This window comes from Bombina bombina, chromosome 8, assembly GCF_027579735.1.
Source record: "Bombina bombina isolate aBomBom1 chromosome 8, aBomBom1.pri, whole genome shotgun sequence".
Lineage (NCBI taxonomy): Eukaryota > Metazoa > Chordata > Amphibia > Anura > Bombinatoridae > Bombina > Bombina bombina.
The window spans coordinates 146,189,723-146,202,434 of NC_069506.1; the positions used below are offsets into that span (position 1 = coordinate 146,189,723).

Sequence of the window (12,712 nt, forward strand, 5' to 3'; positions counted from 1 at the left end):
CTTTTAAGTGCATACAAATCATATTACACTTTACCTTGCATTTGTTTTGAACCTTTGTAAATATATTTTTAAACACATTTTATATTTTGAAACAAATTCACCAGCTTAAATTTAAAACAAACAAACAGCAAGACATACAGGTGTATCTTGCTTCGGAATATGCTTAAACTTTATTCATGCTCAAGTAACACCATTTTCCAGCTGCAAGACTAATTTTACAAAAAAATAAAATAAAAGTACACTTTACATATATGATGAGCTAGCTCATTTACAAAAAGTAAATACCTTAATTATTAAGCATTATTTAATATATATATTTCGTGGTGCAGACCCAATATGTATATATTTCTTAATTTATGGAAGACACTGCGGATCAGGTCCGCCAGACCTCGCTGAATATGGCAAGCAATACGCTCGCCATATTCAGCATTGCACCAGCAGCTCAGTCCCTGCAGACTCGCGGCCAATGGGCTGCCAGCAGGGGGGTGTCAATCAACCCGATCGTACTCGATTGGGTTGATTTCCGGCGATGTGTGTCCGCCTGCTCAGAGCATGCGGACAGGTTATGGAGTAGCGGTCTTTGTGACCGCTGCTTCATAACTGCTGTTTCTGGCGAGTCTGATGACTCGCCAGAAACACGGGGCATCAAGCTCCATTCGGAGCTTGATACATATGCCCCTATGTGTAAAAGAATGGGAATTCAGCACTCTTTAAATATTCAATTTTATTTGTAATATAAAAAATAGAAAAACTGAAAGGACACCCTGTCGCAACAGCAGATACAAACACATCTAATAACCTAAAAGTGAAAAATAATCATTAGTGTCAAATAACATAAATAAAGAAACATATATAGATACAATACAAAATGAACCATTCTGATAGAAGCCTAAAACATGCAACACCCTGCTGGACCAAACCCTATTTGTAATAGGTCACGCCTGGCCAGGTGTACGTGGGGATCTATGCATGCAATTTCTTATGATGGCAAGTGCGTAAAGGTAACAAGGTGTCCAGAAATTGTATCTCACCTATATTATTGTAATCCCAAAACTTTGAAGATACAGAACTGCGTATACATCCGTGCAGTCAAGTTACCAGCATATGTCAATATTGAAGCATTGAGGCAAAAAAAGGCATATTATATGGAAAGAAGCCAAAGCTGTTTGTGTTAGTAATATAGTCACGTCTTAGCAGGCAAGATATAAGCAATGTCCGACATTAACAGTCAATATAGCAGTATTAGCATATGGCAGTAAAGCTGAGATGCTCGAATAAACAGTACCGGTTCACCTGCCGTTAGTAATTTACAATCAGGCTCCACATCTAGCGGTTCCAATATATTCCATACAGAGATACCTCTCCTTGTGACTGGGTGTCAGCTTGCCTTTCTTTTGGACACAAATCCTATGTCAATGCTGGTATAGGCTTGTATTGCTTTGTTGCAAAGTTTCGTAATGGAGATTCATCAAGCGCCATCAGTTCAAACAATCTCTCCTATCAGAGTGGGAAGCCACGCCTACGCACGTTTCACTCCCATTTGCAAACAACGGAGCTTTGTCAGGGCTTGTGCAATGCCGCCCCCTGCAGATTCGCGGCCAATCGGCCGCTAGCAGGGGTGTCAATCCGCACGATCAGGTGGATTGATGTCCGCCGCCTCAGAGCAGGCGGACAAGTTATGGAACAGAGGTCTTTAGACCTCTGCTTCTTAACTTTTGTTTCCAACTGAAATGGGGGCATCAAGCTCCATTCGGAGCTTGATAATTTGGCCCTAAAGAGTGTTGTATATAACGTCCGTCTCTCTAGAATTTCCTACCGGCACTATCCTCACTGTGAAAAAGCAAATCCAAAGGATCTGCTCAAATGTTCATTAACCTCTAAAGCCGAGAGCTTATCCTGGGGGCCAGGGAACTTTATCAGACCTACACATGGGATTTTTCTTTCTGTTTATGTTTTTTATAGATATCCCACAAGCATAACAATAGCCACGTCTCCTTTTAACCCTGTATCAGAGCTATAGCCTTACTTACACATTTATATATATATATTTTCAAAAATCTTTTTATATTCTGTAGTGTATGCACATACACGTTTATTAAAATTGTGTTAGTAGGACCTTTAGCAAAAGGTCAAACATTTGTAACAATATTGTGAGGTAACCATAGCAAAGTGAGTCAAATCATTTACTTGCAATCAGGAATAGTAGTTGCTGAAATAAATCCATGAAATCTGTCCTTGCTAGTTCATATACCCAAAGTAAATAAAGTAAAAAGTGCATACAGCCTCATTTTCCTGTATTCTGAATTAGTTAACATATTTTTTTCTCTTTCTTTACCTGCAGGTCCTGCACTTCTTGCATACAACAATCAAACATTTACTGACCATGATTGGAAAGGAATTCAAGAGCCAGGAAACAGCATTAAACGAAAAGATCCTAATACTGTTGGGAAGTTTGGACTGGGGTTCAACTCTGTGTATCACATTACAGGTGAGTCATCTTGACACATGTTTAAATGGATATGAAAGTCGTGTAATATGTTTAACGCATCACTGACAAACCATTTAAAGAGATATTAAAGTCAAAATGAAACTTTCATAGTTTAAACAGAGGATACACTTTTAAGATACTTTGTTGAAGAGTATATATAGGTAAAGCTCAGGTGCAACAATGTAGTACAGGGAGCTAGCTGCTGATTGGGGGCAACGTACAGATGCCTCTTGTCATTGATGTATTCATCTACTGTAGGTCCTAGTAATGCATTGCTGCTCTGGAACTGTCTTTAAAGGGACAGTATACACTCATGTTCATATAACTGCATGTAATAGACACTACTATAAAGAATAAGATGCACAGATACTGATATAAAAATCAAGTATAAAACTTACTTAGAAGCTGTCAGTTTAGCTCTGTTGAAAAGGAAAGCCCACTGCAAGTGGGAAATAAGACACTCCCCCCTCCCCCTTTTTTCATATGAAAAGACCCTTTACACAAACAGGAGCAAGCTGGAGAAGGTAGCTGACGGTATTCACATAAAACTTTGGGGCTTGGTTAGGAGTCTGAAATTCAGAGCAATGTTATTTAAAAATAAGCAAAACTATTCATTTTTTTAAAAAACAAAACTTTATGGGCTATATAAATTGATCATCTACAAAACATTTATGCAAAGAAAAAATGAGTGTATAATGTCCCTTTAAAGGGATATTAAACCCACAATGTTTTCTACTATGATTCAGATAGAGCATGCAATTTTAAGCAACTTTCTAATTTGCTCCTATTATTACATTTAGCCACCAATCAGCAAGCGCTACCTAGGTGCTGAACCAAAAATGGTCTGGCTCCTAACCTTAGATTCCTGTTTTTTTTCAAATAAAGATACCAAGAGAACAAAGAAAAATTGATAATAGGAGTAAATTAGAAAGTTGCTTAAAATTGCCTGCTCTATCTGAATCATGAGATCATGAAAAAATTTGGGTTTCATAACCCTTTAACTATGTGCTTAAACTCTTTGCAGTGCTTAAACATACAGTTATATGCAAGCAATAGTTCAATAATAAAATGCTGTAACATATTCGAGTTTACTTCTTGCACTTTGTTCCTTTTAAGATTTCTTTTTACAATTTGCATGCTTTATTTTTGCTTTGTTTAAATGCAACTCACCCAATTTCTGCAGCCTCTTGCAATTCATGTTTTTACATTAGACTGTGTGTTTCACAGAAATTTGAAGGTGGTATTGGCCATTACCTAAAGGGTTATGAAACCCAAACATTTTCTTTCATGATTCAGACTCCATACAATCTTCTTCTATTATCTAATTTGCTTTGCTATCTTGGTATCTTTGGTGAAAAAATACCTTTTTAGGCTCAGGAGCTAAGAGCTAGCTGCTGATTGGTGAATACACATACAGTATATATCTCCTAATATTGGTTTACCGATGTGTTCAGCCAACTCCCAGCAGTTACTGCTCCCTCAATAAAGAATACCAAAACAACATTGAGCATTTGATAATAAAAGTAAATTAGAAAGTTTTTTTAGGTTGCATCCACTATCTGAATCATGAAAGAACATTTTGGCTTTTATGGTCTTTTAAAAAGGAGTGCACTCCTGGTTGCCTGCTGCCATAGAAGAGAGGGAATGTTCCACTTTATTCTCTATCACAAGACATTGTGATCCCACTGAAGATAATGGCTGGGGCAATACAGTCTTTGCCCAATATATAAAAACTGCAGCAGAAGGCGCTGGCTTTTGGCAGAGGTATAAAAAAGTTTAATTTAAGATATTTTTAAAAAAAAATGTTTATTTAGACAAAAACAATGTAATCCTGTAGCCACATTGTACATATTAAAGGAACCTTAAACTTAACATTTAATACCCACCCATGACATGTTTAATTAAGGAAAATAAGTTAACATTTCTAGATACATTCATTACTTATTTTTGTCCTTTTTTTACTGTAAAATACCTCTGAAAACTGTGCTTGTCCTACTATCTTCCTTAAGTATGTTGAAATTTACTTAGGCTGGAACATTCTGCCCAGTGGTTGGTTATCTTGGGGCAGAAGATCATTTACATCTGTCCAATGGAAATCGATTCAATCAGGCTTTTCAATACGTATATGTCAGGACTGCTCTTGCTTTGTAAAACCTTGTTAATTGTGCTAACACAAACAATAGTGTTAAAAAATGTAAAACATTTATTTTACAATGCAGTGCTTAAAGGGACACTAACAGGCCCATTTATTAAGCTCCGTATGGAACTTGAAGGGCCCTGTTTCTGGCGAGTCTTCAGACTCGCCAGAAACACAACTTATGAAGCAGCAGTCTAAAGACCGCTCTGAGCAGGCGGACAGGAATCGCCGGAAATCAACCCGATCGAATACGATCGGGTTGATTGACACCTTCCTGCTGGCGGCCGATTGGCCGCGAGTCCGCAGGGGGCGGCGTTGCACCAGCAGCTCTTGTGAGCTGCTGGTGCAATGTTAAATGCGGTGAGCGTATTGCTCTCCGCATTTAGCGAGGTCTTGCGGTCCTGATCCGCAGTGTCGGATCAGTTCCCGCAAGACCTTTGATAAATTGGGGCCTGAATCCAAATGTTTTCTTTCATGATTCAGATAGAGCAGCAATTTTAAGCAACTTTCTAATTTACTCCTATTATCAATTTTTCTTTGTTATCTTTATTTAAAAAAGCAGGAGGGTAAAGCTTAGGAGCCGGCCCATTTTTTGTTCAGAACCTGGGTTACACTTGCTATTTGGTTGGCTGAATGTTGTCACCAATAAGCAAGTGCTATCCAGGGTGCTGACCCTAAAATGGGCCTGCTCCTAAGCTTTACATTCCTGCTTTTTAAATAATAAGAGAACAACAAAAAATGATAATGGGAGTAAATGAGAAAGTTACTTAAAATTGCATGCTCTAGCTGAACCAGGAAAGAAAACATTTGGGTTTAGTGTCCCTTTAACTGCAGATATATTCTATGAGTTTATTGTTCCATAAATCTGTAATAAGATTTCTAACTTTGGTTACTTTTTGTGTGCAAGTGTTGTGCAACGATCTGATTTTATTTACAATTACACATTTCACAGACTATCCAGCTATCTTTAGTGGAAAGAACATTGGAATCTTAGATCCACAGGAAACTATATTCCATAGAGGAGGCCGCTGGTGGAGCCTAGAGAAACATAAGCAGTGCATCGACGAGGAGTTGGCGGATCAATTTCATCCTTTTCAGAAAGTATTAGAGGACATTGGTAAAGGGTCTTGGAATGAAATACTTAATAATGGTTATTTTGAAGGAACCCTATTTCGTTTCCCTCTTAGATTTACAGCATCTGAAATTTCGGATAATCTGTACAACACAGAACGAATTCAAGAGCTGTTTGACTCCTTCATTAGTGATGCAAGCCTTAGCCTTCTTTTTCTTCGCCATGTCAGAACTGTATCTATGAAGAGAATTGATACAGATGGGAGCCTAAGGGATCTTCTTACAGTCAGTGTATCTACTGAAGTTCTAAATAAACTGGAGACCTCTGATGATGTTATAGGTACATGTTTGAAAGTCACTTCTCTAAAAGGTTGCGACAGAGAAGAAGAAGACTGCAAATGGCTGGTGGTAACCAGTTTAATACATGGGAATATGTTTCCAGATCTTGTGGAACTGAGTACGAAATTGTGTAACAAAGCTTCGCTTGATCTGGCATATCCATTAACTAAAAGTGGCTCTGCCCTCGCTAGTGGCCGCCTGAGTTGTTTTCTACCGCTTCCTGACAAGGAAGACAACAAAACAGGACTACCCATCCTCATTAATGGAAGTTTTGATCTAACAGATGACCGGAGAAGCATGAAGTGGCTGGAGGTTGACCAACAGCACGATGAAGCTGCTAAATGGAATCAAATTCTGGTGGAGAAACTGTTACCTTTAGTATATAAATGTGCAGTCAAGGAAACTGTATCTCTTGTTAAGACATCACAGATAACAACTGAGGTGGCATACGGCATTTGGCCAGACCCAGAAAGAACTATGCACAAGGCCAGGTGGCATAACCTTACTAAGAAGATGGCCCAAATATTACTTAAAGAGAAGATACTGCAGACTGCTGACAATTCTGATTGGATAACTGCATATGAAGCCGTTTTTTTCCCATTCACCGATACAGATGAAGCCCTTCTAGATTGTTTAGAGCAATTACTTTTGCTGGTGAAACAGCCTTTAGTTAAAATTCCAGAACACATCAAAAGGTCTATTCTTTTGGCAGAGAACAACACTTTAAAACTGAATAAAGTGTCCCCTTCTTTTATTCGAAATATCTTACGAACCAGAGACTGGAGGACTTTTGCAAATGAAAAGAAAATGCTGCTCCTCTCATATATACTGAGTGACAAACAATACAGTGACCTGCTGAATATTCAGCTTCTGCCTTTATCTGATGGGACATTCACAAGCTTTCAGAACAATGATGATGACATGGTTTACCTTGACAGCCAAGAATATCCCAGGTAAATCTGTGTAATTCAGCTCCTGCTTATATTTACTGTATTAAATATTAAAGGGACACGAAACCTCACATTTTTATTTTATGATTCATATAGAGAATGCAATTTAAAAAAAAACTTTCCATTGTACTTCTATAATCTAATTTGATTCATTTTTTTATATTCTTTGTGGAAGAAGCAGCAATGCACTATTGGGAGCTAGCTGAAGCATTGGGTGAGCCAATAATATGAGGCACATATGCAGCTACCAATCAGCAGCTCCTGAGCCTACCTACGTATCTTTATCAACAAAGGATACCAAGAGAACAAAACAAATTAGATCATGGAAGTAAATTGGAATGTTTAAAATCATATGTGCTTTCTGAATTTGGTTTTATGTTTTTAAATGGAGGAATTACAATGGATCAAGGCACAAAGGCATATACTAGTGCACAAATGAAACTCTGTACAGCAGTAATGACCAACTTCCTAACACATGGCGCTGCAGATCAATATTCTAGAAGCCTTAAAGGGATACTAAACACAATTTGTTTCTTTAATGATTCAGATAGAGCATGGCTCAGAACCTGGGTTACACTTGCTAATTGGTGGCTAAATGTAGCCACCAATATACAAGCGCTATCCAGGTTATTGAACCTAAAATGGGTCGGCTCCTAAGCTTTACATTGCTGCTTTTTAAATAACGATAGCAAGAGAACAAAGAAAAATTGATGATATGAATAAATTAGAAATTTGCTTAAAATTGCATGCTCTATCTGAATCATGAAAGAAAAAATGTGGGTTTAGTGTCCCTTAAAGGTAAGGTTGCAGGATTCCTTATGCCTGCTCCTCTCCCCTCCTGAGACCTGCTTTGAGTTGTGCGCCCACCCACCGGAAGTCCTCAATGCACACAGTTTTTGTGGCCCCAGGAAAATGCAGAACTAAATTATGACATACTTTCTGTGTTCTTTTTTTCCACCGGACCAAAAAAACAAAAAACGAGTACATAGGGCCACATGTGGTCCATGGGCCACTAGTTTCTCATCCCTTCTTTAAATCATAATTGCACTGATACTCTCCTCTGTTTTTACCCCTGAAATACATAGCTAATAGGCTTGTGCTTTCGGATCCTTTATTAGGCTCTTTTCGGAGCCGGATTGATTCTGGTACAAGATTGCATTACATTTGTGAAACGCTAGGATTTACCAGTGCAGCAAATAAAGGGGACTTTCAGTCATGAAGTGTATATACTTCATGCAGAAAGTTCCTTTATTTGTCTGTAGCATTCGCTGCGCTGAGCAGAATTATATTTTATCACTGAGGTCATCTTAGCCAATAGCGTGCTAGCTATCCGGCATAATGCCAGCTGGGGCACACAGCTATTGGCTAAGAGGTGTAAACGCCACCTCATTGAAAAAATAGCGTTCTGCTTCGGGCAGCCTGAGGCGCTCAGCAAAGTGAACACTGCAGACAAATAAAGGAGCTTTCAGCATGAAGTATTTTATTCTTCATGACTGAAAGTCCCCTTTATTTGCTGCACTGGTAAATACTAGCATTTCACAAACGCAAGGATTTAGTATTACTTTAAACACCTATGGCTTTTGTGTAAAAGTTGTGTTTTGTCCCACGCTTCCTAGAGACCAAAAACCTAAATCTCTGACCTGCAAATGGCCTAAATCTGCTGTTAGATATGCAGCATTTGTAGGTTACAGAATTTGCCTATTGGCATATCTAGGGATTGTGGGACAATTTTACACAAAGCAAGATGAGTTTAATATCCTTTTAAAGCAATAGTAAACACCTTATGTTTTTTCTAAAAAATGATAAAATGTTTAGTTATGCATAATGGAACCACTTTGCAATATAATCATTATTTTTCCCCTTTTCATGTAAATTAGCCTTGAAAATTGAGCAATTCCTAATTATGAGAACTTGAAATGCACCCTGCTAACTCTGCTACATATCTGTCCCTAATTGGCTCTAACAGCAGTGGCTTATACGACACAAATAGTCTTCAGACACAATACACACCACTATGAATATTGGTGAATGGGCCCTCACAGCATGTGTGTATGCCGCTGAAAAACAGTAATACATTTTGCAAGCAAAAATGCTTCTATTTAAAATTAAAATGCACCCATGCACATTTCAGCTTTGACCTTTCTATCCTTTTAAGATTTAACTAATATGTTCTGTAGCAACACAAGACAAGTGTCTTGTAATTACCGGGTGTTTAATATCATTTTTAAAACGAGCCTTTTGGTCTGTACATTTTAAACACTGAGACCACCCATCCAAACATGAATGGTTAATTAAGTTAACTGTGTTAAAGGGACAGGCTACTCCAGAATTGTTATTGTTTAAAAAGATAAATTATCTCTTATTACCCATTCCCCACTTTTGCATAACCAACACGGTTATATTAATATACTTTTTACCTCTGACTGCCCCCTTATTTCAGTTCTTTTGACAGACATGCATTTTAGCCAATCAGTGCTGACTCCTAGGTAACTACATGGGCATGAGCACAATGTTATCTATATGACACACATGAACTAACATCCTCTAGCTGTCAAAAACAGTCAAAATGCACTGAGATTAGAGGCGGCCTTCAAGGGCTTCTAAATTAGCATATGAGCCTACCTAGGTTTAGCTTTCAACAAAGAATACCAAGAGAACAAAGCAAATTTGATGCTAAAAGTAAATTGGAAAGTTGTTAAAAATTACATGCCCTATCTGAATCATGAAAGTATTATTTTGACTTTACTGTCCCTTTAAGTGGGAATGCCAATGTGTCTACTAAATTCAGTATTGTTGCTGTGCCAAAATTTAGGTATTATACATATTTGGAAAAATTCTCATTAGTTTTTAGTGAATTGAGAGGTTGAATTGCTACTTTTCCCACTGGTCTGTACTGTATAAACATGTGTATTGTCCTGCCCTTAGAAAATTACATTTATACTTTGAGAGGATCCACAGTTCTTCTTGGTTTCTCTCAGTTGGTACAGTACTTTATTTTCTGCATCATGAGCAATCCTCCAAACAGGGGGTGGACAATCTGAGATCCATCCCACATACCTTAAAGAAATATATCATTTTTTATAATCACAAAATGAATGCTTAAAGGGACAGTCAACATCAGAATTTTTGTTGTTTAAAAAGATAGATAATCCCTTTATTACCCATTCCCTAGTTTTGCATAGCCAACACAGTTATAGTAATACCTGTTTTACCTCTGTGATTAATCTGGGGCCAATTTATTAAGGGCCGAATGGCCCCTAATGCTGCTGTTAGGCTCGCCAGAAACAGGAGTTAAGAAGCAGTGGTCTTAAGACCGCTGCTCCTTAACTCGTCAGAGGCGGCGGACAGCAATCAGCCCAATCAAATACGATCGGGTTGATTGACACCCCCTGCTAGCAACTCTGCAAGGGGCAGCATTGCACAAGCAGCTCACCAGAACTGCTTGTGCAATGTTAAATGCTGACTACGTATGCTGTCGGCATTCAGCGATCATGTCCGTCCGACAAATTATAAATCAGCCCCCTTGTATCTAAGCCTCTGCAAACTGCCCCCTTATATCAGTTCTTTTGACAGACTTGCCTTTTTAGCCAGTCAGTGCTCACTCCTAGGTAACTTCACGTGCGTGAGCTCAATGTTATCTATGAAACACATGAACTAATGCCCTCTAGTGGTGAAACTGTCAAAATGCATCCAGACTAGAGGTGGACATCAAGGTCTAAGAAATTAGCATATGAACCTCCTCGGTTTAGCTTTCAACTAAGAATACCAAGAGAACAAAGCAAAAATGTTTTTTAAAGTAAATTGAAAAGTTGTTTAAAATGACATGCTCTATTTGAATCATGAAAGTTTTTTTTGGATTTGACTGTCCCTTTAAAGGGACATTGTGCTAAGTATAATCTTCCATATGAAAGCTCAGTATACTATCAACATGTTGATTATTTTTTTTCTGAACATTTTTTCTTTTCAATTTAAAATTCAAAGCTAATATAGTAAAAATTGTGTATTTGCTACTAATGGTCATTGGCTTATAGGTATTTCTTACTTAGCTCATTGGCTGTATAAATTGTGTTTTACTACTAATGTACATTGGCTGATAGGTATTTCTTTCTAAAGCTCATTGGCTGTATAAATTGTGTATTTGCTACTAATGTACATTGGCTGATTAGGTATTTTTTACTAAAGCTCAGTGGCTATCGTCTAATGAAGTACACAATGTATGCTGCCATATTTCATCATTTCCTACCATGTAGTGCTCCAGACACCGACTTGAAACAAATTTGACAAAATAAGTAAAATGGAAACTTTTTAAAAAATGTATGCGCTGTCTGAATTGCAAAAGAACATTTCTGAGTTTCATATACTTTTAAACAAAGTTTTCTGGAAATTTAAAGCCAAGTGATTTAGCTTGTCAGCCTCCCTCTTAGTAACACAATTAGAAATGTTACATAATTACAAAGCTGAAAGTTAAATACATAATCATAAAGCTGAAAGTTAAATACATAATCATAAAGCTGAAAGATAAATTTTAGAACAAAACTTTACACAGAAAATCTGTTTTTATTACATCTATATTATTTTTTTTTTCACTAGGATTTTGTTGCCCGGACTTGCAGTGAGATTTTTGCCTAAAGATCTTCCCCGTGACCTACTTGTGCACTTCAGAAGTATTATTTTAAACAGTGAGTATTTTTTATTATTATTATTATTATTATTAATAAAATAAAAAAGGCACATGTGTGTTTTTAGTTGTTTCTTTTTAAATGCTTGTGAACTATCCTATTTAATTTACATTTTAGCTGAAGTTAAAGGGACACTAAAGTCTTTTTAAAAAAAACCCAACTTAAACATACTTGTATAAAACGCTATAATGTAAGGAGAGCAAAGTGCGCTTGCGTGCTTTTGCTTTCGATGTGACGCCACCTACTATGTAAATGTGGCATGTTCTGATAAGCTCAGTAAACAGCTACATAAGGACAGCGAGCAGAGCGTTTTCAGTGTCTCATTTACATAGCATAGTCTGATAGAGTAACCAGATGTGAGCTCTGCTCTCCTTACATTGCAGCTGGTGCAGGGGCGTATTATGGCCTAGGCCAACAAGGCCGGTGCCAAGGGCATCAGATTTGGAAGGGGCAGCACATCTGCCCTATCCTCTTTCTAAAAGCCAGCACACAGTACAGTGATCGATAAAGTGCAGGCTTTTACAGAGAAGACAAGGCACATGCGCTGATTAAGGTCGCTCTTCACAGGCAGTGCTCCTTTAAACCGTTGCTTCATTTAAAACGGTCGGTATTTTTGCAGTGGAAGCGTTCTTGGTGAGAAACTGAACCCACAGAGTAAATAGTAAACGGACACTTAAAAAGTTTAAAAAGTTGAATGTTGTTGCATGTGAAGGGCAGTGATTGTTTCAAAGTGTATTCTTCTTTCCCTCCCTTCCTCTCTCCCTTATTTCCCTTCCTTCCTCCCTCCCTCCCTTATTTCTTTCCCTGCCACCCTTCTTTCCCTCCCTCTTTTTTCTTTCTCTCAACTCCCTCCCTTGCTCCCTTCTTCCACTCCTTTATTTACCTCCCTTCTTTCCCTCTCCCTTGGTATGAGATGCATGTAATTCAACCCACCAAACACCAAGTGTTTTGCTTGCCCATTTTCTTTTGAATTGTTATGAAAAAAATAAAAAAACAACATTGTATACACTGACCCAAAAAAATATTAAGGGGAAAACAGGCCTAAAAC

At 37.8% G+C, this 12,712-nt stretch overlaps 1 protein-coding gene across 1 annotated transcript in view; it reads left to right on the top strand.

The window, feature by feature from the left end:
• Positions 1–12,712, top strand: part of LOC128638584 (sacsin) — a 55,047-nt gene that overhangs the window by 22,453 nt on the left and 19,882 nt on the right. Inside the window, exons 5-7 of the mRNA XM_053690631.1 lie at positions 2,342–2,488; positions 5,578–6,988; positions 11,576–11,664. Of these exons, the coding sequence (XP_053546606.1) occupies positions 2,342–2,488; positions 5,578–6,988; positions 11,576–11,664 (1,647 nt within the window). The remainder of the gene's footprint in view (positions 1–2,341; positions 2,489–5,577; positions 6,989–11,575; positions 11,665–12,712) is intronic.